At 38.0% G+C, this 26,848-nt stretch overlaps 1 protein-coding gene and 1 long non-coding RNA gene across 2 annotated transcripts in view; both read right to left on the reverse strand.

Moving 5' to 3' along the window:
- Positions 1 to 17,211, reverse strand: part of LOC308705440 (uncharacterized protein) — a gene marked incomplete at its 5' end in the record, with an annotated part of 21,582 nt that extends 4,371 nt beyond the window's left edge. The window contains 7 exons of the mRNA XM_081390463.1: positions 165 to 239; positions 1,552 to 1,659; positions 3,531 to 3,809; positions 4,265 to 4,618; positions 5,614 to 5,673; positions 8,910 to 9,118; positions 17,045 to 17,211. Coding sequence (XP_081246589.1) covers positions 165 to 239; positions 1,552 to 1,659; positions 3,531 to 3,809; positions 4,265 to 4,618; positions 5,614 to 5,673; positions 8,910 to 9,118; positions 17,045 to 17,211 — 1,252 coding nt within the window. The remainder of the gene's footprint in view (positions 1 to 164; positions 240 to 1,551; positions 1,660 to 3,530; positions 3,810 to 4,264; positions 4,619 to 5,613; positions 5,674 to 8,909; positions 9,119 to 17,044) is intronic.
- Positions 17,212 to 23,896: 6,685 nt separating this feature from the next.
- Positions 23,897 to 25,879, reverse strand: LOC308705549. The gene is made up of 3 exons (XR_014031935.1): positions 25,741 to 25,879; positions 24,123 to 24,365; positions 23,897 to 24,036 (listed from the first exon to the last, which is right to left on the reverse strand). It is a non-coding gene; the product is annotated as an uncharacterized lncRNA (long non-coding RNA).
- Positions 25,880 to 26,848: the final 969 nt, after the last annotated feature.

The following is a 26,848-nucleotide window of genomic DNA, read 5'->3' on the forward strand; positions in this document are numbered from 1 at the left end:
GATACAAATATATAAATATATTATTATATATGTATTGCATGCTCTCAACGTCCACAGGAAATATATTGTTTTGTTTTTACAGTATACTTTTTAGTGACACTTCATATCATGAGCACAATTAATTTGTGAGCGGGAAACGGCCGATGTAAATGTGAGAAACTCACAGTCAGTGTTGTCAGAGGGCGAGTGCGGGAACAGTAAAGCACATTTAGATGATTCATTTCGTCTGTTTTTCTGACCTGGGAATAGATAGAGAAACAGGTCACATACATGTTTTATCATTATTTATTGGAATTCACCCATGGCTGCACATTAAAAGAGGATACGAAACAGCACTTTTGCATAGTCATATCTTCTGATCATAAGCTGTTGATGAATCTTCTGTTCAGCATTCAGCTCATAATCATGAAACGGACAAATGTTTTGCAGTGTCAGGATTACTTGGGGAAAATTTGTTTTGACAGGAAACCTAAAAAAAAATCTGCTTCTTCTCACGTATAATCCTCAGAGAAACAACAGCATATGTTCAGTGTACGTGATTTCACTTCAACGAGACAATTTCATTTGTAGTTAGTTAAGATAGTTGAGTAACCGGTTGCCAAAGTTGCCCCGCACGCGAGTGACTGATCTGGGATTAACCTGTGACGTAAACTGCTCGTTTTTCCTGCAAATACTGAAGATTGATAAACTGGGGACTCTCTGTTTACACGTCACATGATGCTGACTCACAAAACTGCTTTCTATAACATCAATCCCGGGCTATATTTGGGATGGAATATGATCTATTAAAAATAGTAAGTGAAGCAGTAAGCAACATTCACCAATAACTGGTTTAAAAATAAAGTCTTTGTTACATTGATGTCACGTGACATCAGAGTGATGTTGTCATGTGACAGAATACGGCAGAAATAGTAAGATAACCGTATTAGTATGTTTTATGAACATAACCCAAAGTCATGACTGATAATATTAATATGGCAATGCTATGGTAGGATTGGTCAGTAACGGCTGAGGTTAGTTAAGGGTAATTTACTGGGTCATTCCTGTTTCTGCAGGTTTTGGTTTCATAATGTTTAGATGTGTGCATGTACAAAATGTAATTTATGAATTTTCAAGGTTAATCTTTGTTCAGAAGTGTCTAGTAACACATGCACGTGAATGACTAATGAGTTTTTCACCTGTCAGTTGATAAAACCCTGAGTATCTATTTCCTGATAGTGATCCAACAGGGGATTCCTTCTGTAAGGTATTTAATATCATATGATGCTGAATCACATGATTGCTCTCTCAAACACACTATAAATCAATCAAGCAAATCCACAGCGGCTACACCTAAAACTTCACCAGATCTGATTGAGACTTGCTAAATGACACGCTTTAATGGACTGTGAAGAACAGTGATAGGATCAGTGGTTTTGATGCTCGGTACTCTACATGTTACTTCAAATTATTATACCATGGTAAATGTCCAAAAATCTTGGTATTACTATGGTATATGTCAAAAATGATTGTTTTAGGTATGTAAGTGAATGTGCACTGTTATCAAAGTACCATTGCTCCTCCTCCGCAGAATGACGTAGATGAAGGTTATGGCTAACAGCACGACGACCACGGCTCCGATCCACGCGTACTGAGCAGAGCATTCATGAAGGATTTCATCTGTGGAAACGAGAAACACTGCTGTTAAACTGCACTCAATATCTGACTTTCATTATAAGCTCTTGATGGATTTCACACACACACACACACACACACACACACACACACACACACACACACACATATATATATTTTTTTTTTGCATTAGATTTTATTTTCATATTTTCATTTTTATTAATTATTGCCTATGTAGTTTTAGTTTACTTAATTTTTGTTATTTTAGTACTTTAACTTAACTAAATGAAAATGAGAAAAGCTGCCTTGTAAACTATTTGAAATGAAACAAGTTTTTTTTATTTCAACGTAATGAAGATAGTTTTATATATAAGCTATTTTACAACAACTGTTTTAATGTATTTGAAATACTACTATAGTATATAGCTCGTTGCGGGTCACCGGTCTACTGACATTTGTTTAGTCAACTGCTTCAAACACTACAGTCCTCATGATAACTTTCGTTAACTTTACATTAAGTAAATCCACTTCAAAAGCTAATTACTCCTGGACAGCAATACCATAGAAATATACAGAGCGACCAAAAAAACGGAAGTTCAAAGACAATATTCTAAAGATGGCGGCGCCCTCGTTTCTCTGGCTCATAAGGTCTATATAGTTTAAGTTTATTTTTTGTTATTATTGTTATTAATGTTAAATGCAAAAAATGGCATAATGTGTAAACTTGTTACATAACAGAAGATATTTCCTTTCAGACTTTGAAAGATGAACACTTGCTTTAGGGTGAAACATGTTGTTCTAACCGCATTCACAATGAGACTAGAGTCTGCTGGAAAAAAACAGTAACATAAAACCAGTTTCCATATTTAACAGAAACAGGTCTGTTTTTATGTGCGTGTGTTTCTTTGCCAGCGTATTTCTTATCATCTGCCCCCTCATTGCAGAAACACATCAAGGAAAATCTGCCTCACACAAGTCATAAGCGATGGAAAACATAGGAAACTTTCACATCTGTAGGCTGATACTGATTTTCACATTTTCATTTTATAAAGATCACTTCTTTCTCAGAAGTGCTCATGATATCAAGCGTTTGTTTCCGATCGGAATGATACATCGCAAACAATATTTTTTTGTCTTGTTTTCCACTGAAATTATTTCAACATTCTTAAATCAACATACATTTACAGGAGAAGCAAAATGAATTAAAAATAGAATAGAAATAGATACAAATTAAGTGAGTTTATGCTTGAAACAAAAACAAACATCTGCCAATGAGGTCAGAAAAATAAACTAAATTCAAGGGGAAAGCTTGATTATTTTTCAGATCCCATTTGCAGATATTTTTGTTCTTGTTTCAAGCATAAACACACTTAATTCTGATAACATTTTCTTAATATCTTGAGTCATTTTGCTTCTCAAGTAAACACCATCTGACACTTCATATACTCAAGCTCTTTAAAGCTGGATGGATTCTGATTGTCTGATAATCTTTATATGGTTCATCAGCTAGCCTAGGGGGAAAAAAAACATTGGGAAATCACATACTTCCCTACCATATATAGTAGGCGGAAAACAGTGAGTGACAAAAAAAAGTATGTCAGAGTTCACAGTACTCATAAAAGAGATTCTGAAGTGTGCATACGATGGACACTTTACTATCCCATGAGGCCACGGGAGAGGATTTATGAAGCGACGCAACTGACACTGGTAGGTCACATGACAGAAACAACATGGCGAATGTAATACATCCAAATTTCATTCATGCTACCCGTCTTCATTCTATATAGAACATACTTTTTTAAACAGTCACAAAGTAAATTCAAATACAAATGTAGCGCCTACTCGTACAGTATGTGATTCCGGACGCAGCGTATATATATTCATCATTATATCAGGCCTTATAGTAGTGAACACACCTGGGATGCTGAAGGAGGCCGTCTGCTGGATCTCCCCGCTCCGGAGGAAAGTGCAGGTGTAGTTGTTCACGAGATCTCGTCTCACCGTCAGCGTGCTGAACACTTTGACCAGGTCCTCCTCTGTATAGTGCGCAGAGCTGTTGGACATCTCCGTGAGGTTCGTGTTCTGACCGTCGCTCCAGAAAACCTGAGGTGACGGGAATCCCTGAGACTCACAGGAGAGCTCCACTTCATCCTGACCCACTTTCCTCACGCTTTTCTTTATGGGAGTATAAGGAGCTGGAAAACATAAACGTAATACAGTACATAAGTTATATGCAAGGTGCAGAGAAACATATGAAAATGTGTTCAGGATTGTGGATGGGTTTGGAATACTATACTAGGTCTATTTTTGTAGTATGATGTATATTGTGCAAATACAGTATGCAAATTTACAGTATGCATTGAACTCAACGCCGAACTCTACCACGACAAATTCTACATATGCTAAAATGTGCAGTATATATATAAATGAATGCACTGCAGCATAAGTGTATGAAACCGAAAACATTGCTATTTAATATATGAATAAAAAAATTGTAATTTAGAATTCAATACCACATATGCAGTAGAAAGAGTACTATTAAGTGTCCCATAATGCATTGCAGCAGTTAACTAAACTGCAAACCAATCAACTGACACTTTAAAACGGCTATAAAAATGTCAAGCTTGTGTGTTTTATAAGGCAAAAGCACCTGTAACATTGAGAGTGACTTGCTTGTAGTCTCCCTCAAGTCCCTCTTTCACGATACACCGGTATGTTCCCGAATCTTTTATCTGGAGCTTTTTCAAGTGTAAAACCGCTCGGTTTTTTCCCAGCTGTTCTTGGATGAGCTGCGCCCGCTTTCTGAACTCATCATTGGTGTAAATGTTGCTTTCTGTGCCTTTCTCGAGCCGATACACGTCCACGTCTGGCTTCGGGTTGATGCGGGTCCATATGACGGTGAGGTCTGAGGGTCGTTTGACCGCGGAGAACACACACACCAGCTCGACGTCCCCGTGCAGCTCGGCCTCGTAAGAACTCTTCTGTACATTCACTGTAAACAGGCCTAGAGGAAGACAGGATGAAAAATATACATTTATTTTAAAGGGGACACATTATGCCCTTTTTCAAAGTCTTAATTTTATTTTTGGGCTTTACTAGAATGTTTTCATGCTTGAATGTAAAAACATTATTTGTCCCATAATCTCCATTGTTGCGGCTCCTGTCTTCCCCGTCTGTCAGTAACGCTCTGTTTACTTCCTGTCTCTATGAAGCCCCTCCTTCTGAAAAGCGCACTGTGCTCTGATTGGTCGGCTGGAGCAGTGTGTTGTGATTGGTCGAGCGCTTTGAGCGTGTTTGGGAAATGTCCCCCCCCCCCCCCCCTTACCTTAACCCCAGTTTCAACACAGCACTAACTAACTCGACCAGGCCCCGCCCCTTTATTCTGCGTATGGATTACTCAAATGAGGAATATTGCGACGTGTTCGTTCCCGGAAGAAACTCAAGACTGGAGGAGTTTCAGGGAGTTCAGAAACACTGACACTGATATAGAGAAGAACTCCCGTTGGAGGGACTTTGTAACCTTGCATAGCTTTTTCATGCTCAAACAGAAACATTACACACTGAAGAAAGTGTAAAAAGCATATTCAGAGCCATTTAAAACATTAGATAGGTATAAGACCACTTCATCAAGTTCAAAACTGGAAGTGAAATGCTCAAGGTAAATTTTCTTGCTCAGATCTTGCACTTTCACAGCTCATGAGACTGGAGCTCTCAGTTGCGTTTTATCAGCTTTACTTTAAATGAGTTACCCTACTATAGTCATCATCAGTAAGATTATAATAATGAAGTGTGAATAGCAGCTCAGGTCATTTGATGAGAAGTGTTTGATGAGATCTCTGACTATCATGACAAATATAAGCAGTTTGTCACTCTCAGTTGAAACCTTAATTTGCTACATTAATTTCTAGGAGAAACCACTGAGACATTTTTTCTCGTATTAGCAGATTAATCTTTTATCATTTAAAGCAGACAGATATGTGTAATGCATATTAGTCATACCTGAGACGGCAGGCCATAGCAGAGCCTGAAATATGAAGACCCACGTTCCCCTCATTGACCCTGCAGGTAAAGACAACACATCAGACTGCAATCACACACAATCCTCCTGATCTGAAGCCCAAACTGAGCTGTAATGAAGAGTTTGAGCGTGTATCTATGAGCAGAACTGGTCACTGATGTCATAACCCACAATGATTCAGCAGCAATTCACTTCATGATTTACAAAGACTGAACCAAAAGAGTCTGCATTAATGACAATTACAAAGCAGTTTTGTTGCTGTTGTTGTTGATTTGTCATGTGACCTGATATGAGTCAGACCAATGGCATCACCGTGTGACTAAATGATTTAGCATATTAACTGATTCACATGCGGAACAAAACCTAAAGAACCCCAGGTAGATTATCTCAGAAATACAGTGACCGTTCTTCCTCAGAAAGGAAGATCTCTTTCTAAATGAAGCTTATCCAGTTAGTCTTACTCTCAATTTCCATAACACACACCATAGCAAAGCTTTCATGGTAACACTTTACAATAAGGTTCATTAGTTAACATTAGATAATGCACTAACTAATATGAATGAGCAATACATTTTTCAATCTTTGTTAATGTTAGTTAATAAAAATACAGCTGTTCATTGATTGTTCACAGTGCATTAACTAACGTTAACAAATACAACCTTTGATTTCATTAATGTATTAGTAAATGTTGAAATTAATATTACCTAAGATTAATAAATGCTGAAGATGTATTGTTCATTCTCAGTTCATGTTAACTAAGGTTGTTAACTAATGTTAACTAATGAGTCTTATTGTAAAGTGTTACCGCTTTCGTGTGTTGAGAACAAAAAAAGTTAAAATGTTCATAATGTAAGTCCAGATAGACTGATATATAACACACACATATACACATATCACGTTTAATTGTGTAACTTGTCGTTTTCTTTGTTGTCGTTCCTTCCTACACCATTTTTTTTAATCCCTATTGAACTGACCAGTGACTTGACTCAACTCTATTCTACATTTTTGAGTAGTTTGCCAAAAGTACCTTCAGGAAAGCAAGTGTGAATTATAAACAGACTTTTTATCTCTACATTCACACGATCATAGTGAGACTGAGAGAAATGGTGATGTTATCAAACTCTTCACTCTCATGTTGGTGCACATTTGCTGTTTGATTGTGAACACAAACAGGAACTTTTAAGTTGGATTCCCCAGGTTACTATAGTTTACATCACTGGGAAAAACTTGTGAGTTAATGAGTAAAAGAAAAACAACAACAACACCCACATGGATAATCTCACTCAAAGATAAAAATAGCGAGTAACCCTTGGGCAACCCTGGGTTAATTGGTTGGCAAACAAACTCTAGTAAGTCCCCTTTTTATTTTTTTGAGTTTCAACCAACAACCTTTGGGAAACCAGTCTCATAACCTGCCACAAACATTTTCTATCCAATTAAGAAGATGTGGTTTCTAAAGATTATCCATTTTAGCCTGAATAAGGGAAATTCATACTTCATACCCTTAAACAGAAGTGTAAACTACCCAAATAAGATCAGTCTTCAGGAATACTCTGTATATTTTTGTATGAGTAATTTTAAGATCATAGTGAAATCTGAAAAGAATGTCTTTTATAAAAAACTCTACACATCCAACGTACTGCAAAGAATACCATGTCAAAAAACATGGGCCTGGTTTCACAGACAGGGATTAAACCAGGATTAGATGTTAAGGCCAATTTATACTTCAGCGTCAAGTGTACGCCATAGCCGACACCATCGTGGGCATTTATACTTCTGCGTTCTGTTTGAGTTGCTCTGCAGTTACACCACTGAAACACTAGTTGGCGGTAGGTTTTCGATGTTCCACTGTGTTGAGTTTCTTCGCCGCTGTTTTGAGTATAGGCTAAACAAATAATGGTGTAAATTAGTGAAATTACTAAAACTAAAACGCAGAAACAAGAGAAGGCGTCGGAGGAGATGATACGTAAACCGGTTGAGGAAAAAGAGGGTGAATTTTCTGTTCTTGTCTGGCCACTGATAGACATGGACGAGGAAATGCATTTCAGATATTTTTGAATGTCGGCCGGTAGATTTGACGATTTGGTTCGTTGTGTGCAGCCATTTATCGTACATCAGTGTACTTCTGTTTTTAAAAATGGCGGCGTTGAAGGAAACGCGATCCTACAAAGCCGACCAATCACAGATCTTGCGGGCGTGTGGTTACATTTTTGGGGGATGCAGAAGTATAAATTGGGCTTTAGTTAATATACGACGTTTAAGTAGCTTTTAAAAACAAGCTTTAGAAAAAACATTACAGGTGTGCATCTGTAGACGAAACAATGGCATGGACATATTTAAAGATATATCAGTGCAAGTTGCTTTCAGTTAAAACAGTTCAAACATGCGTTTTAGTCTGGGATTAGGCTTAAGTTTGTGAAACGGGAGGATGGTTTACCATGGCACATTTCTAAATAATTAAAAATAAATGAACAAAATTGGAAAATTATTAAACAAAACATTACTTTTTAAGTAGTATCTATCTTTATGAAAACAAAGAACTAAGCTCAGGCTTAAACATGTTCAGTCCCATAGCTACAATAACAAGAGATTCTTCACAGTGCTGAAACCATTTAACCCATTCAAAAAGACCATATAGAGGCTCTACTGCATACATCATTTTACAGAGATTACAGGGGAGGATTTCCATTTGTATGTCATGACAGGTACCAAAACAATGATACTTAATTGCATAAAAGCCTTAAACAAAGAAAAAGAAATAAGAAACTGGTGCCAGTTGCATAAACAGTCAAGACCGTGTCTTAAGAACCATTCTGACCAACTAGCAGTTAGGAGATTTGTCTTAAAGATAACTAACTTGTAAGATTAGTCTAAGCATTTTATGCAACTGGCCCTTGAATGTAATTATGATAGCCCCCATACACAGCATAACTAGAGAAATTTATATTATTCACTATAAAAAAGTTTTTTAAAAAACATATTACTACCACCAAATGTGCACAAAATTCTCATTTTAAGTGCATCATATTGCATAAATACAGCTTGCAGCAAAACCAGCTTCCACAAAACCACAGGATGTTAAATTGGGTGATTACACACTGTAAACAACAGCTTAACGTGTATGACTTTAAAATGACAAATTCAACATAAAATAGCCCAGTAAATTAAAAATAACTCCAAATCATGATAATTGTATTTACACTATATCTATTAGTAGACATCAGATTAAATATATAGTGTGTGTGATGATTATATATACACGAAATTGCTTACTTACTGAATGATGAATGTCGCGCATGAGCAGAAGCCTGTAACCTCTGTGGCTCAGTGTTGTGTTTCTGCGGGTTTGAAGAGAGGATCTGCTGTAAAAGCTTCTCGAGCGCGTCCTCGGCTCCTCCTTCTCGCTGCTCATTGGTTGAAGCCTGAGAGTTTAAAAAAAAATCGAGTCTCGTAGAAAAAAATCCTGACTTATTCAGTTTTGCTTCCCTTCATCCACGGATACTGAGAACGCAATGACAGGACCGTTAAATCATCGCAGAATCCGGTAAATCATCTCTGGAATGAACATGTAGATTCGCTGACATCATAGTCTTGTTTCCTACGTGAAACAAATCTATAAAAACGTAAAACTGTAAGGATGAATTTATTCATGAACTCTCAATAGTTGGCAAGAAAGTGCGATAGATACATGGGTGTTTCACAAGTTGTCCATCAGTTTCATTTTGTCCAGCATGCAGAGACTGGAAAGGAATGTAGTATCATTTCCACTAATCCCCCTCCCCTTAAAAAAATAAAAAAATTCTGATAAATACTGCCCTTGAAATGAAGATCTACCATCATTTACTGACTGTAAATGTCACATCGCATTACTCTTCCTACCTTCCTTCCTTTCTTTCTTTTCTTAAAGTAAATGAGGACTTAATCTGTGAAAAGCTTCAAAATTACAAAAAGACTTATAAAGACAAATAAGGTTCCATTTGTCAACATTAATTAACTACATTAGTTAACATTTACTAACAATGAAACAATAATTTCTTAAGCAATTATTAATCTTAGTTCATGTTAATCTCAACATTTACTAACACATTACATACAAGTTAATATCTGTTAATATTATTTAATGAACCTGTGTTGTGCTTAAATGAACTAACAATGAACAGTTGTACTTTTATTATCTAACATTAACAACAATTACTGCTCATTGTTAGTGTTAGTTGACACATCTAACCTTAAGTAATGCGACCTTACTGTAAAGTGTTAAAAAAAAACTCTTTATAAAGCACCACCATAACAGTAGCCAGTACTTATGCATTATGTTTTAAGTTAATCAGACAAGAGGCTGAGTAAGATGTGACAGGATTTTGGTTGAATTATTCATTTAAAGTTTAATAATAAGTATAAGAAAGTATCTCATGTTACTCAGTTGCTTACATTACTGTAATACTACTTGTGTGTTTGTCTTGGACGGAGCACCCTGTGACTGTAAATAATATCAGGGGATTTTGTTAATAATGCTTGAGGTGAAATTACAAAATCATCTCATTTCATCAGCACTAAAGCTTCTCACGTAATGACAGGACATTCTGGATCTCGTTTAACTGGAATTTTTTTGGATTTGATCATCTTCCTGCCGGTAGCAGATCAATTGAATGGCATCATCACGGTATGAATTCGATTATCTGGGTTTTCCATCTTAATCCAGGGGACTCGTTCAGATCAGATTGTACTGTATTACTTTTATGATGGAATTTCCACCAGGGCACCTGCAATGCCACACTAATCTGAAGAATGATAATATTCATATTTTTATTGTCTTGTTCCTTTTCCTTCACGGAAAGACACCTTATATAATAATGAAGATTTCCATGTCTTGTGTTTTTTTCTTCTTTTTTTCTTCAGGCTAGACAATTTATTTGGCTCATGTTACTTACCTGTAGATTACTGTGGCACATGGGGAAAAACCTTGGGATTTTAACACACACACGATCAGGACAAAACACAACAAATACATGCATTGAGGTTCAGAAGTCGACACTGATTTTAACTAATATATAGTAGTGGTCAGAAGCAATGTCTGGCAAAGGAAAATTGACATCTTGACATCAATAGCCTTTATGCCCAGCTGCACTACTTCCTGAACTTCAGCCAGCTCCTTTGTTTCCTGTCTGCCATTATTGGACAAACTGATTAATCCAGGTGTGTCTGACCTCAGTAACAATAATCAGACACACCTGGATTAATTCAGATCAGCTGTGACCGGACCTAAACATAACTATATGGATACTGCGTCCATTAACATTGCCCTTATGTGGGGCATCAAATTTCTAGATGGAGGGACAATTTTTTTTTTTTTCAGAATGGCAGAAGTTATCTGGAGCAGTACGTCGTGGAGTTTATCAACACCTGCCACCGCGCCGCCTGCGATGACGTCTGCCTTATTTAGGAATTTAGGTGCGGGCTGGACGACGAGATCCGCTTCACCCGGCCCGAGGAGATCCCTGCTGAACCCCAGAGGACCAGGGCTTGACATTAAAGGGATAGTTCACCCAAAAATGCTAAATTACCTCATGGTTTACTTACCCTCACGTCATCCTTGGTGTATATGACATTCTTCTTTCAGACGAATACAATCGGAGTTATATTACAAAATGTCCTGGCTCTTCCAAGCTTTATAATGGCAGTGAATGGCCATTTTTGTTTTGAAGTCTATAAAAAGTGCATCTATCCATCATAAAAGTGCATCTATCCATGTATATTGTCATACACATCTAGTTTGACTTGAGGGTGAGTAAATCATGGGCTAATTATCATTTTTGGGTGAACTATCCCTTTAACAACCGAGTGTTACAGTGAGTGAAAATGCTAAGTGGCTAGTTACTGTAAAGACCACCCATTGGCCCAATGACAGAGTCCAACGGCCTGGGCGAAGGGATAATGCGTGTATGTCTTTTCAACACTCCAGTGAAGTTCACTTAATTTATTAGAATTTTAGTTTCAATATTACTTTAGCTCTACGCTTAATCTGACTCCAATTTCAAATGATAATCAAATTTAGATTTTGTTTCTTATTAAAAAAATAGTCATAAATTATGAATTAATTTAGATCTTTGATTATTCTGAGTATCTCATAATTTCAAATATTCATTCATTAAGGACCCAGTGTCGCTTTGAGACGTCACATCACGAATGTGCGCTCACAATCACAAACTAGCCAGTCCTGAAATAGTCAGAGGGTGCAGTGCAACTATTTTACCCTAAGCGGCCGCTCTCTGCTGACTCATAACAAAGGTGTAATTTTTTTAATAGTTGCGAGCTGGCAACGTGTCAGTGATAGTCAGAAATCGGAAGGTCTCCTTAATGATGTGCCCCATGCTCCATTCATAGTGCCTTCGATTTGATCTATCATGGACAGAGATTTACGGAAACACCAGACTGCACTTTAATCTAATGATTTCTGAAAAATGCAGAATAAATCAAGATGTAACATTTGTCAGGAAAAATGTATCATGCCAATTACACAAGTGATTAAAAGCCAATTCAGAAATAATAAATACATGACATCAATTACTCAAAGATGACTCTAAAAAAAGTAAGCAATGCATTCCTGACAGTGACATACAGTGGTGTGTGAGTGTGTTCCAAGTGTACGACTTGAGAAAACACTGAAACAGCTCTGCATGGGTTTTTTTCCTGGTTACAGGTTCCCAAAGACTGCTCTGTCACCTTCCCTTAAATACCCAGACCAGAACAATAGGGTTGTCCAAATATTTTTTAGGGTTGTTTTGGGTCAATTCATGTACCCCAGGGGGTAACACCTGGTTTCGGGGGAGATGTCTTGAAGAGACATCACCCAAAGAGAACAGGCCTCCTAAGTTCTCAATCTTTCTCATTATACCAATGACTGTAATGAAATTAAGACCATTTTACCAATTCACAAGATACATCATATGTAATATATAGACATTCTTAGTGAATTTTTGGTGACTTGACTCAGGGGGAGAGGAAGGTAGGATGCAGAGATAAGAAAGGAGAAAAGTTTGGACAGGACAATGTCCTGTGCGATCTTCTTTGCGATCTTGTGTCCAGGGTCCGTTTTATTGCTTTATTGCTTTATTGCAGGGTGAGTTTTGTCTTAGCAGGAAAATCAGGCCTTACATAACCACTAGCCACAGTGGCTGGTGAGTAAAAAAGTTAATGTCGAGCCCAAGCGGCAACCTCCCCGTCTCTCTCTTGAAACCAACACGGAAGTGAGTTAAACTGCAATTCATTGACTGGCCGCTTGGCCTGGCTGCAGAAGTGAGTCAAATCTGTATCTCCCTCATGTTAAAATTACCAACTTTACAGCAGAAAAAAATATGTTTACAGCCTGGATCTCTATGTGGCTTTGGTCTATACAGCTAATTTTGCCCTTCATAACAACTGTGAGGGGGGTGAATTATTTTATAACTCGTCCGTTTAGTTGATTAATATTTAAATTTAAGGGTGTGGCCAGTGGCCACTTGAGTGACAGATGGATTGCCGCTGTCAGTGCTAGCCGTTTGTCTGCTGTTACTAGCCGTCACTTCACCTCAGCAAATGTTAGCTGCTGAACTTGCCATCTCTGCAGTGTTTGTGCTTTTTTTCGGGATTATTTCATACAATTTAATACTTGGGTACAAATCCCACGTCTTTGGATTCCGTCGTTATCGTTCGAGAGAACAACCAGCTCTGTATTTCAGTTGTTTTCCTCCGTGAACCTGCACTAATGGATGTCTGACAATTTCGTTGCTTTTTGGGGTTTTCAAATTTAAAACGTCAATAAATGCTCGTTCGTTCTGCTCTCACGGAACAGATGGATTATAATATGCTTATGTACCGTCAGATGAAATCATGCAGGCGTCGGCGCTTTCTCCGTCCATGCAATAAATGCACATGAATGAGCGTGGATTTTCTAGCGCATTTACTTGCACTTCAAAGGCAATATATCTATAGTTTAACCCATTTGAGAGACAGCCAACATCAGAATTTAAAATGGACTGAATAAGCTCTCTACGAACTTGAGCGATGCCGCGCTGACGGACCATGAAAGAGTGACGGACATGTATGCACATAAATCACTGTCACACACAAACACTCTCGAAGTAATACACAGTCTCACTTGTAGCCATGTCTTTTAACTATTATAATATTTCGAAGGGCAAAAATAGGAACGTTTAATTGGCTTTACATCATCAGCTAACTCGATCACGTCGAGGTGATTTCAGATAGCCAGATTTCTGAGATTTCCAGATTTCTCCTCAGCTCCACTCACGCCCCGCCTGTTTGCCTATTTTCTGTTATCCGGGAGTGACGCAAGGCCAAGATGGCGACGGCCGGCTCCGCCCACTTTAGGCTTCAAAAATGCTCTTCAGAAACCTACGGGTGACGTCACGGACACTACGTCCATATTTTTTTACAGTCTATGGTCGAGCCCTGAAGAGGACTATATCAGCTTCACACTGTGGGTGAACGGATCCGCAGTCACAATGGGTGAAGCGGAGGATGACATAATTATAATAATAAATATAATAATTCATTACATTTATATAGCGCTTTTCTGGGTGCCCAAAGTGCTTTACATATGGAAGGGGGGAATCTTCAATTTTTAACCACCACCAATGTACAGCACCACCTGGATGATGCGATGGCAGCCATATTGCACCAGAACGCCCACCACACACCAGCTTATTGATGGAGAGGAGAGTAATGAAGCCAATCAGTATATATATATGGTGATGATTAGGAGGCCATGATGGACAGTGGCCAATGGGCAAATTTGGCCAGGATGCCGGGGTTAAACCCCTACTCTTTTTGACATCCTGGGATTTTTTTTTTTTTTTTTTGATGACCACAGTGAGTCAGGACCTCGGTTGTACCAGAGGGTATTTTGGTGGAGATTGAAACTAGGGATGACTGGTTGATCGATTGGGACTCTGAAGCATTATTTCCCTCCCTGCCCTTTCCTGACTCATCAATGTCTACATCAGTAACGTGCGGTGAAATCTTGTCATGGGTTGGCTGTGACCTATCAATGTGGCTTATGTTCATATATTCATTCAGTTAATGTAGCGACCCAAGTTCATATCAGGCATCATCACATCGCTGCCTGCATACAGCAAAGTCATATGTGAGGCTAATGCACAATCAAATCTAATAATCAAATTAATGGACACATCTATCTTATGACTTATACAACAAACAAATGTTTTGTGCGGGACACAGTAAGAAAGGGCCGATAAGCAGCCTAGTCACTAGTGTAGTTTGTATTAATGCCATGGTTCAACAAATAATGTAAAGGTTAAATAATAATTTACTTTATAAGAAGCAATTGCGACTTTATTTCACACAATTCTGACTTTATAACACGCAATTGCAACTTTATTTCACGCAATTCTGACTTTATATCTCGCAATTCTGACTTTATAACACGCAATTCTGACTTTATAACATGCAATTGTGACTTTATTTCACGCAATTCTGACTTTATATCTCGCAATTCTGACTTTATAACACGCAATTGCGACTTTATTTCACGCAGTTCTGAGAAATAATGACAGAATTGCGAGATATAAACTCGCAATTGTGAGATAAAAAGTCGCAATTATCTTTTAAAATGTTTTATTCTGTGGCGGAAACAAGCTTCCATACCTCCTGGCCTCTTCCTCCCATCCATCCTCCCTGATGCGTAGCTACCGGGCCGGCCCAGCTATCGGTAGGCGCCGGCGGTGCCGCGGTAACTTAGTTACCTGAGAAAACGTTTTGGAAAAGACGGGCTATGGACCCAACCAACTCTATAGGAGGGGAGGGGAGAACTCCCTCACATGGTACAACCTATACATACAACCGGCGTAGCGTCATAGAACGTCTCTGAAAAGGTTCACGCCCACTTTTAGGGGAAAACAATCGGCGAGCGCCATACACAGTAACGGATTGAGGACGTGTACCAACCCTTGAAAACATGTAATTTGTATTTAAACATTTTTTTTCACACAGTATTTTTTATTTTATTTTAGATACATTTCCATGTATTTATGCCCATCTCTGCCTGCCATCATCATCAATATCTTGCTTTTATGGAAATATCATAAATTACGGATGATGCTATCGAAAGCTAAATCAGGCTAGTTGTATAGCTGGACAGAAAAGTGCACTCAGTAGCTACTCTAAACATAAAGACACAATATTATACATTTAAAGATGTTTACGTCTTAAAACCGTAGTAAAATCATTCACTGGCTACCTGGTGACTCGATGAGGTATGAGTAAATGTCCGGGTAAACCACTGGGTGGGGTTGATAGGCCAATTTGACGCTGGTAGAATGAAACGGGATATGTTTTTAAGTTGCCCAAATTAAGTTTATAAATGTATCGTTCACGCTCTATGGAAGGCAGGGTGGACATATAATTACTCGACATATTTCATCTAAGTGATTTCTGAAGTTATACACGTCTGCCGGCTGTGTACGGACGTTGTTTTGTGCCGCTATTTTGTATTGAAGTCTATGGGAAGTCTGGCTTGTTTTCCCCTAAAAAGGGGCGGTTACAAAATTGACAGTTAAGTTCCCGGATGTGCCGGTTGTATGTATGCAGAGGCTGCGCGCTGCGGTGTCAGAATGCGGAACGTCCGAACGTGTGTAACCTAATGTAACTAACGTGACAAATGTGAAAAAACAAAAATCCTCGACCGGCCCAAAAGTGAAGCGGTCCACCAGGAATTCTCCCGATTACCTACCCCGGGCCTGCTGACAGCCAACGCTAGGCGCCGCTAGATCGGGAAGCGCGGATTGAGTGAGAGCGAGTGGATCACGTGACATGAAGCAAGCTCGGTCTCTGCCTCAATGTTGATCATTCAAGATATCATGAGAACTGACTGCGCATGCGCAAACCTACGTAAACTACGTTCTATGGACCAAAGAGGCACTGCTAACCTCTGCCTCAATGGCCATGGCTTTGAATTTCCTGCATGAAACAATGGTTTTAGGAGCAAACAATGGCAAAATGAGTATATTATATGTGTATTCCTGAACATTTTTGTTACAAAAATTTATATTTGGAATAAAATAAATGCAATTAATAATGTGGTGAATTAATAAAGTTCTTGGAATTAATAAATGTAATGTCAACATTTCCTTTGGTGAGGCACTGCCTACCCTGCCTACCCTGACCGCACGTCCCTGGTCTACATCATTATTGGTCCTGTCCAGCATAAAACCTGTTACATTGAGACTGTGCATTCGTTATCACTGGTTCTATGCATTATAGAGACCGTATCATCGCCCTGTATAGACACTGTAGTATCATCATTAACTCCACCCGTCCTCCCTCTCCCACCTCAGCCAGTCCTTCAGTCTCACCTCAGCTGGTTCCCTGCAGCCCCTCGTCTTCCCCTCTCACACAGTGCGCTGCAGTTGAGCCCCAGGTCTTACGGTCACCAGCCTCACCGAAACAAGAGGATCGTTCGGCTCCACCTCCGGCCGCTGATCCCTTCGTTCCACCTCGGCTCGTTGACCTGTCGGCTCCACCAGAGACCCTCGGCCTTGCGGCTCCACAGGTTCCCTCATCCCTCTGGCTCCACCTTGCCTGAGCTTTGGACGTACGAGTCATCCACTGCGCACAGTCTCTCCACTCCTTCGGCTCCACGAGCTCCACCCTCCCTCCGGCTCCACCTTGGTCCTCTTTCACACCGGCTCTGCCTCAGTCCACAGACGCTCTGGTTCCTCCTCGGAGGCTTTTCACTGTTGCTTCACCTTGGTCAGCAGTGCCATAGGTGTCGCTTGGTCCCATTGGCTCTCCGTCTTTGCCTTGGGCTCCCCTAACAGCTCTTCCGGGAGGGGGTGTTATGTCACAGACATTCAGTTATCTTTGTCTCAGGGTACGTTTACACGACAACGATATGCTTAAAACAGAGACATTTTTCCTTTGAGTTTTCCGCGTACAGACGACACCATTGTCAAAACGATCCTCATTCACAGGAATCAGAGTAAACAGCCCCTAAGTTTCACTTTCATGCACTTTTAGGTTGTATTCATTAGTTCCTGTTTTCCTTTGATTAGTTTCCCACCACTTATGAGTTGTCTTAGGGAACGTTTACACGACAACTACGATATGCTTTTTCAACGGCGATAAGACGTTTTGTCTTTGAGTTTTCCGCTTACAAACGACACCATTGTTAAAACGATCCCCATTCACACGGATTCCCGAAAATGATGCAGTATTCTGCTGCCAGGCCGTTAGATGGCGATGAAACACTGTAGATTGAACAAGTAATATGCATGTGCATGACGTTATTGTTTTCAGAGATTCACGTTTTTTAAAACTTAAACTTTGAAACCTGTTTTCAAAATGCTGCGTTTTCACGCCATTTTGAGTAAACGAGCAGCCAAAGCGCATAAGAAGTTTTTAGTTGAAAACGGTGTTGTGTAAACAGTAGGGTGGCCACACGTCCGGATTTTGGCTGGACAGTCCGGATTTTAAACCCCCTGTCCAGCGTCCTGCGCCGCCTCAAGCCGGACACGCATTTGTCCTCCTTTTTGGAGTTGCGCTGAATCGGCCTAAAAAAACCCGCTCTAGAATCTTTATTGGGACGTAGCAGCATAGCGTATAATGCCATACGATCTCTGGTCAAACAAATGATTGGCTGAAAGCGCGGTCAAATAAATATCTGATATATCATTGGTTAAAATAGTAAACAAGCCAACATGACGTGGAGTCCCCGTGCTGGCTACGTCATATCATAACGTTAACACGCCGAAACTTCAGATCTCATTTAATCCGGAATGGACAAAAGAGCACGAATTTGTCCATGACTACGTTTACATGCAGCCAATAACCCGTTCAAAACCGGGATATTAGCACGGCCATGTAAACACCGGCAAAAACCCGGATATGCTCATATCCCGGTTTTTAAAAACCCGGATATTATACCAGGGGTACCCCTTTTCTAACCCGAATATTTGGTCATGTAAACGCGTATTGGCATATCCCCATCAAAAGGAACATTGATTTGTGTTCTGCGCATGTTCTATTCTCAAGGAATCTTGGTCTTTTGATTAGAGACGGCGCATACAAAAACCCGCGTGCAATATACCGGAAGTAAACAAGAAGTAGAGGTAAACATGGCGAGACGCAGCACAGCAACACACTTTTGGAGCGAGGAGGAAAGCGCAAACAAACGCGATCGCTATCTGCCCTGAACTATTCATTATCCGCGTGCTGCTGCTGTTGTTTTCGTCTTTGGATACATGAAGAAGAATCGGAAATGACACATATTGCGTCTTAAGGTTGTCCGTACGTCCAGACGCTAACCGTGCATCGCCGTTTACATCGGGATATTACCAATTGATTACAAATTCCATGCAGGAGTAACTCTCTCTGCTCACGCATGTAAACGGGTTATTCCGAATGTTTCAGAAACCCAAATAGTGACCCTAACCCGACCATAACCCGGATATTGGCTGCATGTAATTGTAGTGAATGATGACCCTAGAGGAGCTGATGTCGCCTGAGCCGCTGCAGAGGGGGAACTTCTTTCTTAAGAACTGAAATGTGTATTTATTAATTTTTCGCATTCATTATTTGTTTATTTATGTATTTCTGTTATTTCCAGAAGTCCATAAATGTTATGTGTTCTGGCACTGTGCACTTTGCAAGACAGGTTCATCTCAGTGGTCAGTTTTTGAAACAGACATCACAATGTCTTGAATAAATACAAATATTGTGAACAAACACTTTTTTGCCTCTTCTGTTACACATAGGTCTACATCAAGGTATATCGTAGTTTAAATTGTCTGGCAATGAATAGAGTAGGCTATTTCAGAATCACTGTATCATGATACCATCGATATGATGGACAAAATTGTATTGTAGCTACGAGTACACGAGTCCTATGTATTCTTGCCTCACTAAATGCTGCAAAGTGTCCTCTTTTATGGTGTTATGGAAATGGTCACCCTAAACAGCCCCTAGTTTCACTGTCATGGACTTTTAGGTTGTATTCATTAGTTCCTGTTTTCCTTTGTTTAGTTTCCCACAACTTATGAGTTGTCTTAAAGATTCATTTACTTCATCACAGGTGTTTGTCATTAATTAACCTCATTTGCCTTGTATTTAAGTTGCAGTCTTTTCAGTTCTCAATTGTCCGGTCACGTCAATGCATAGCGGTTGTGTTTGTTTGCCTGCCGTGTTTGGATTACCTTCTGTGTGGAATATTGAAGTCTTTTAATAATCATCTTCCTGTGATTTATACAACCCAGTTGTGACAGTATGCTTTTTTTCCTGTGCTCTTTTGTCAGATAAATCCCTTAACCAAGTTTTAGTGTTTTGTTCTGCCCTCATATTTAAAATATTAAAAATTAAAAATATGAATTAAACTTATAAGGTCATTAAAAACAAATATCCCATTTAGATATCTATTTTGCACTACTGACACACACACACACACACACACACACACACATATATATATATATATATATCGTAATTGTATTTATAAATTTCTATATTTCTATATATTTAAACATTACAAAGGACTAAAATGAAATGTTATTTTTTATTAAAATATAAAAATGCAGATTAGACTTCACTGAATTTCTGATCTGATCTGTTTTTCATTGCATGAAATCATTTCCAAATATGTTGCAATCTTTGGTTTCGCAAGCATTCAATGAAGCCAAGCAGTTTGAGAAACCAAGCAAGAGTATTGAGATAAGCAGAGATGTGCTGAGAATAAAAAAGGAAGTTCTCTGTATTACACTGCTGGGATGACTAATATTTACTGTCAATAATGAATGACTGATGAATGCTGTTATTTTAGTCATTCAAGATGCTTGGTGTGAAGTTTGTTTGACTCTGTCATTTGATATTGATAAAGCGGTAACTGATAGTCATTTCACTCTGTTTTTAGTGACTTGTTCAGTCATCAGGAAACACATGATGTTGACCGCTAGATGGAGTGCTTTAAATTAAATATGGTTTCTTGGCAGATTCTGAGGAACAATCAAACCATTTGACATAAACACTTTAGCAGGCAACAAAAGATACAGATCAAGTAGAAAACCAAAAACTAGAACATTACATTTAAAATGTATTCATGTACTAGATGTTGATGCTAAAAGAGCCAGCAACATTAGCAGGGCCATAACACCACATTTCAAGAGTAAGCTAGAATAGTGCATGACAAGAGAAGTGAAACTGCAGAACAGAAGAGGAAAATTAGAAAATGTAATGTGTATTTATGCATTTCTATATTTCGTTATAAAAAAGTACCTTTATTGGCACATAATGGATTTATTATAACATTATGCTACTTTAAATGCAAAGACAAAGAGAGGTCAATGTGAAAGTCACTGACATAATGCTGGAGTGTTTGGTTGGTTGCTAGGCAGTTCTGGGTTGTTGCTACTGTAGGCGGTTGCTTATTGGCCAATCCTTAAGTCTACATGATTTAGGAATGTCAACAATATAAATGTATTTTGTTATTTTAATGCTCTAGTCTAGACATGTTTTAATGAGATCCATATCAGTTTGTAAAATCAGAAAAACATCATATTATGTTGTTTTAACAGTGATTTGTGCTGCTGTTTTGGACAGGGCTGGTTTTATTCTGATATGTATTATTTCTGATAAACACAAGAGGAATTATTGACTTCAGCTGGAAAGGAAAGTTATTTCACATGCAGAGCAAGGTATTACACTTTGATAAGTTTATGAAGACAAAGTTTTTATTTGTAATTTCTATTTTAAATTCATGTTATTCTGTGGAACAAGACTTTGCCTGGCCTTTTTTCCATGCAATTATTATGAATGAGAACTAAAGCTGACAACCTTTAAAAGGGACACAAAGGCTCAACACTTTTACAGTGCCTTTGTGTCCTTTTTGAAGCGTGTCGTCTTTAGTTCTCATTCATAATAATTGCATGGAAAAAAGGCCAGACATAGTCTTGTTCCACAGAAGAACATCGTCATGTGGGTTTGAAACAACTCCAGGGTGAGTAATGATAACAGAATTTTATTATTTTTGGTGAACTGTCCCTTTGTTTTGTTTTAATGTAATGCTGCTCATTCACACTAGATGGCGCTCTTAGATCTTATAACATTAATTTAAAGGGCTTGATCATCGGTTCTCTCTCCATTTAATCCCTTTGACATGTTGTTCCAAACCTGTATGCCTTATTTTTTTCATTATTTTATTATTTAACCTCCTTGATTGACAGTGTCATTTGATTGACGCTTTTATCACATGTCTCGTCATGAAACATAATGAGCATATCAAATCAATTGCTTTTAAATTGTAATGATTGTAAGACATGCAGAAGACCGGAACAAATAAAAACAATGAAGGCTATTTTAGTTATTTCAATTTGAACAAAACAACTTGGATTCATCATTTGTATTATCAAGATTTGTGACTTTACTGTCAAATACAGGTAATACGATAATCTATTACCAGTGTAAATACTGAGAGGAGAAACCTGAAAGAGAACCTTCTTACCAGTGGTGTTTTAAAATGAGGAGGCAAAGTTTTTTTTATTATAATATTTGTATTTCTATATTATATATATTTTTATATAAATCAAATGTAATTTCATGTCCCTGTTACCAGGGCCGGATTAACCATTAGGGCAACTGGGCACTTGCCCAGGGGCCCATGACATCTAGGGGGCCCTGACAGGTAGGAAATACACAGAAATTTAATAAAGTTATCAAACTCTTTATGATCTTCTTCACTGCATAAAGTGCATCTACGCAGGTTCACGCGACTTTCCTCCCTCCCCGCTGAACGCCAGCGATTACTAATTCGTGAAATGCACTCCCGCTGGTTGAGCGCGGTAAAGTTCGTTTCAGGTTCGATATTAGCAGGACATTTGTTCTATAGGGTCGGTAGTCTAACAAAGATATCAATAGCACGATTAGTTTTAACATTATGTGACCATTGTATATCGACATGATGAAATATTCGTTCAAAATCATTCGTGCATTAATGCTGCATAATTATACCTGAGAATGCTTTGACGCGTTTCCACAGCGCACGATGCTTAAGGGAACGTCTGCCAATTCCACCCTCTGCGGTAAACGTATAGTCTATAATTTGTATTATTTAAAGTTACTTTTAACATTTAAAAACAGACGTTTTCAAATCCCAAAGCTTGCAGAAGGTTCCTAATGACAATACTGACTTAGGCTACAGCTTTCCTGGTAGCCTTGAGTAAATTAACATGTCTAAGAAAATGATTCATAAAACGTATAAATATCAGTTGAGCCTATGTTTATTTTCGTCACTGACACAGACGAAAATGAAAAGACTATCAGTCAAAGTTCAGCTTTAGGAGAGGTAGAAATAGGCCAGTATAAGAATACTGAGAGAATAAGAAATATGAAGATGAGGAGAGAGCAGACAAATAATCTAATGACAAGGTTTTAAAGCTAGTCTATTTCTTATTTTTTGGCCTTCAAAAGTCCTAAATTGCACATATGTAGGTAAGAGAAATCCAAATTTTCTCGGGGGAGCATGCCCCCGAACCCCCCTAACTACGGGGGGCCTTGAGTCTTGTTGCCCAGGGCACAGGAAATTGTTAATCCGGCCCTGCCTGTTACACTTAATGTTGTCACAGTTTCCTGGTTTAATAGAAGTATAAGTAAATAAATTCCTCATTAAATAATAAATTAAGATCAAATTCAATTATACTTTGTATTTTTACACTATGTAATTAATGTTCTATTTAGTAAACCGAACCAATCATATCCAATCATAGCGAGATGGAGGCATGTTAAAACTCAATGGGCTCAGGGGAGGCGAGAGACGCTGTAACTTTACCTGCTGGTGTCACTGTTGACAGTGTTACTTTAGAAAAAAACTGTGATTTATACACTTTTTCTAATGTCACATTTTGTAATTTTTGTGTTGTTTTATTTTCATAATATTGATTATTTTCTCATCCATTTTTCTGAGGAGACACTGCCTCCCTCGCCTCCTCTGAAGAATAGCCCCTGCTTCTTACATACTATGGAAAATAAAAACAGACAATGGGGCAACTCTCTGTAGTAGAAAAATATTGTTACATTTATGATAAAAAGGTAACTTTTTTTCAAAGATAATTCTGCGGACATTACGCTATGACATTTTGGTTTCTGTATAATTTACAATTTCTGTTTTCATTCACTAATACAGTCTTTAAATACCTTGGTGTTCAACTGCCCATAATCAACTGTCTTAAAGAGGATCTGCGACTGTGTGTGTGTGTGTGTGTGTGTGGTCTTTTCCTGAAGGCATAACAGCAGTCTGATGAAATGAATTACACTTCACTGGAAAAGTGTAAAAGCCTTAAGTTCACCTCTGTGTAATCACGATCTTCAGAGAGCATGTGCGGGTCCGTGTTCACTTTCACACACTAGAAACGGCACACAGATCATTAGGTGCCATATCATACTGATATTCAATGTGAAAGAAACAGATTTAAGAATCATCCAGACTCACTTGATTTTTCTTCTGGCTTTTGAATCTTCAGGCACTATAGGTGAAAGAAGAAAAAAGCATACCACAATATGTGCAGTGTTTAGGATGATGCTTGAACTGATGAATACTTACTGTTGGGTGGCTCAAGATGAATACTGCCCCGTCGCTCAAGTTTGAAGCCTCCAGAGTTGTGTGAATCTTCCTTTTTGTTTTTTATCTCTCCCGCTTTCTCATCTAGAGGTCTGTCTTTATCTTCTTCAAATACTGGAACAACACATCAGAGTTTTTATCCATTTTTATTTTTTATTGAAACAAATGCTATCTTAACATATATTTGTCAGTCAAAAGGGTTTCTCAAAATAATAACTTTTAAAGATTAATTTGTACAGAAATTGAAAAGCTTTCAGAGGCTTTCTTTTCAGCTTCAAAAAGGATGCAAAAGCACCATAAATGTATAACAGTCCATTCAACTCATGTGCTATACATCTTAAGGCCAAATAATATCTTGAAAGAGGAATAACAGTTGAAGTCAGTCTTTTAAACTCAAGAACCAGATCAGACTAGATCAAATCTCTGAGCGGGTGTGAGTGAGTGGAGGCGGGGCTAAACTGCATATTCATGAGCTTCAAATCCTTCCCTTGTGGGTAAAAATTGCCCGAAGACCTAAAATTATACTTTTTCTTTTTTCCAGAAAGCTTATGTCATGTAAATTTGATAATATTGTAGGCTATTAGATCATATTTTTTAATGCATTTATTTTTTTTATTTACCTTTAAATTACTAGGTTTTATCAATCAAATTTTTTCTTCAGTATGCATTCTGGTATCTTATGAAATATATATATATATATATATATATATATATATATATATATATATATATATATATATATATATATATATATATATATATATATTTTTTTTTTTTTTTATTATTATTTTTTTAATTATTATTATTATTTTGGTGAAGTTTTTTAGTTGTAATTTAAACAATTGTTCAGGTTTTCCTATACATACAGCATGGGAAACAATTAAAAAACAAGTAAAACCTTGACGAATATTTATTTGAAAAATGTGATTTAATTCAGGGAAAAAAATGCTATCACAGCTTCAGACATTTCTGCTATAATTTCACTATTTATTTTGCATTTGTGTTGGGTGGTGTGGTGGGGTTGTTCTGCATTGTAAATGTGTTCAAATCTTCACATCTGTGTGCAGTCTGCATTGTGACTGATTTTTATTTGAAAAGAAAAATGCCTCTTGTTATTTGACCTCTCATTCATTTTACTGGAAATTTATAGGGGTGTGTGTGTGTGTGTGTTTGTTCCATTTTTTTTATATTTGTTTGACAAATTAAAAAAAAACAAAATCTTCACATTCCATTCATTCCTATGGGGGTTCAATTTTTGAGGGAAGGGAAGCACCTCGAATCCAGCAAAAAAAAAAAATAAAAAAAAAAAAAAATAATAATAATAAAAATATTTGGGTCAAAAGACCCGAGGTAAGGAACTGTTTATATGTGACAAATGTTTAAACCGTTTAGAAATGTATAAAATAAAATGTCATTTTTAGAAATGTCCTCATTATATTAATTGAGGTGACAAATTTCCTTTGAGGTTATGTATGGTGGAGACACTCACGAGCAGGGGAAGCTGACTCAATGCTGCTATCCTCTTCTGATCCACTGGTCACATGTTGTGTTTTCTCTTCATGCTCCTTAAGTTTCTTCTCTTCAAGTTTCTTCAAACCTGTGAGTAGATCTCCATCTGTTTCCTCCTGTTTAATAGCCTGTGTTTCTCTGTCCTCTGCCTCCAGCAGTTTCTGTATAGCTCGCTCTTCTTTTCCTTGAGTTTCTCAACAACTTCTTTCAGGTCTTCAATTTCTTTTTTCTGGTCATCATCTTGTTGAAGAAAAACATCAATTAAGCAGCTCTCAGTCTTTTTACAAGTATTTAACTTGTTTTCCAGCCCATCAGTAATTGAAGAAAATATATTTCTCAGGCTCGTCTCACTGCCTGCCTCTAATGTTTTAATGAGCTCATTCTCATGAGCACTTGAAACGCCTGGTTGCTCCTGACTGTCTTTGGTTAAGCGTATCAGATCAAACACAAAACTTTTCACAGTCTCTATGTGTATCTTAAGGTTTTCCTTAGCTTCTTTTACCTCATTAATCATAGCAATGTCTTTTGCATGCTGGTCTTCCATTTCTTTTCTGTGTTTGTCCTCAATTCTAAGCTTTTCTGTTAAATCATTCACTTTTTTGTCATGCTGTTCTTCTTTCTCCTTTAGAAGTTTCTCGGTTTCTCTTTTTATTTCTGCATGTTTTTCTTTTTCCCATAATAAAAATGCATTTTTATATGATGACTGAATGAAGAACGTGGATTCCTTGTTTCGTGTCATATTTTCTATTACTCTGAACAGATCCTGAACACTTTCGTCACTGTCCTCCAAAAAACACATCTCACACTCGTTGACACTGCTGATCCCTGTCGGTTCAGTTCTCCCAATGATCAAAACTACAACATATGTTGAGGCCTCTTCGCCAAACACTTCAGTGATTGTTTTTAAACATTTCTTCCAAGTTTCTTTCCTGTTGTCAGTAACTAACAGAAAGGCATGAGGTCCAGGAAAGACCTGTAATGCACAATGTTCCATTTTATATTTTTGATTTTCGATTTTCATTGATTTGCTTATTGAGGGGAAGCAACAGCATGATGCCAAGTGACTGTTCCTGGTGGAAGGTGTTTTC

This window comes from Scardinius erythrophthalmus (assembly GCF_964197995.2).
Source record: "Scardinius erythrophthalmus genome assembly, chromosome: 17".
Classification (NCBI taxonomy): Eukaryota; Metazoa; Chordata; class Actinopteri; order Cypriniformes; family Leuciscidae; genus Scardinius; species Scardinius erythrophthalmus.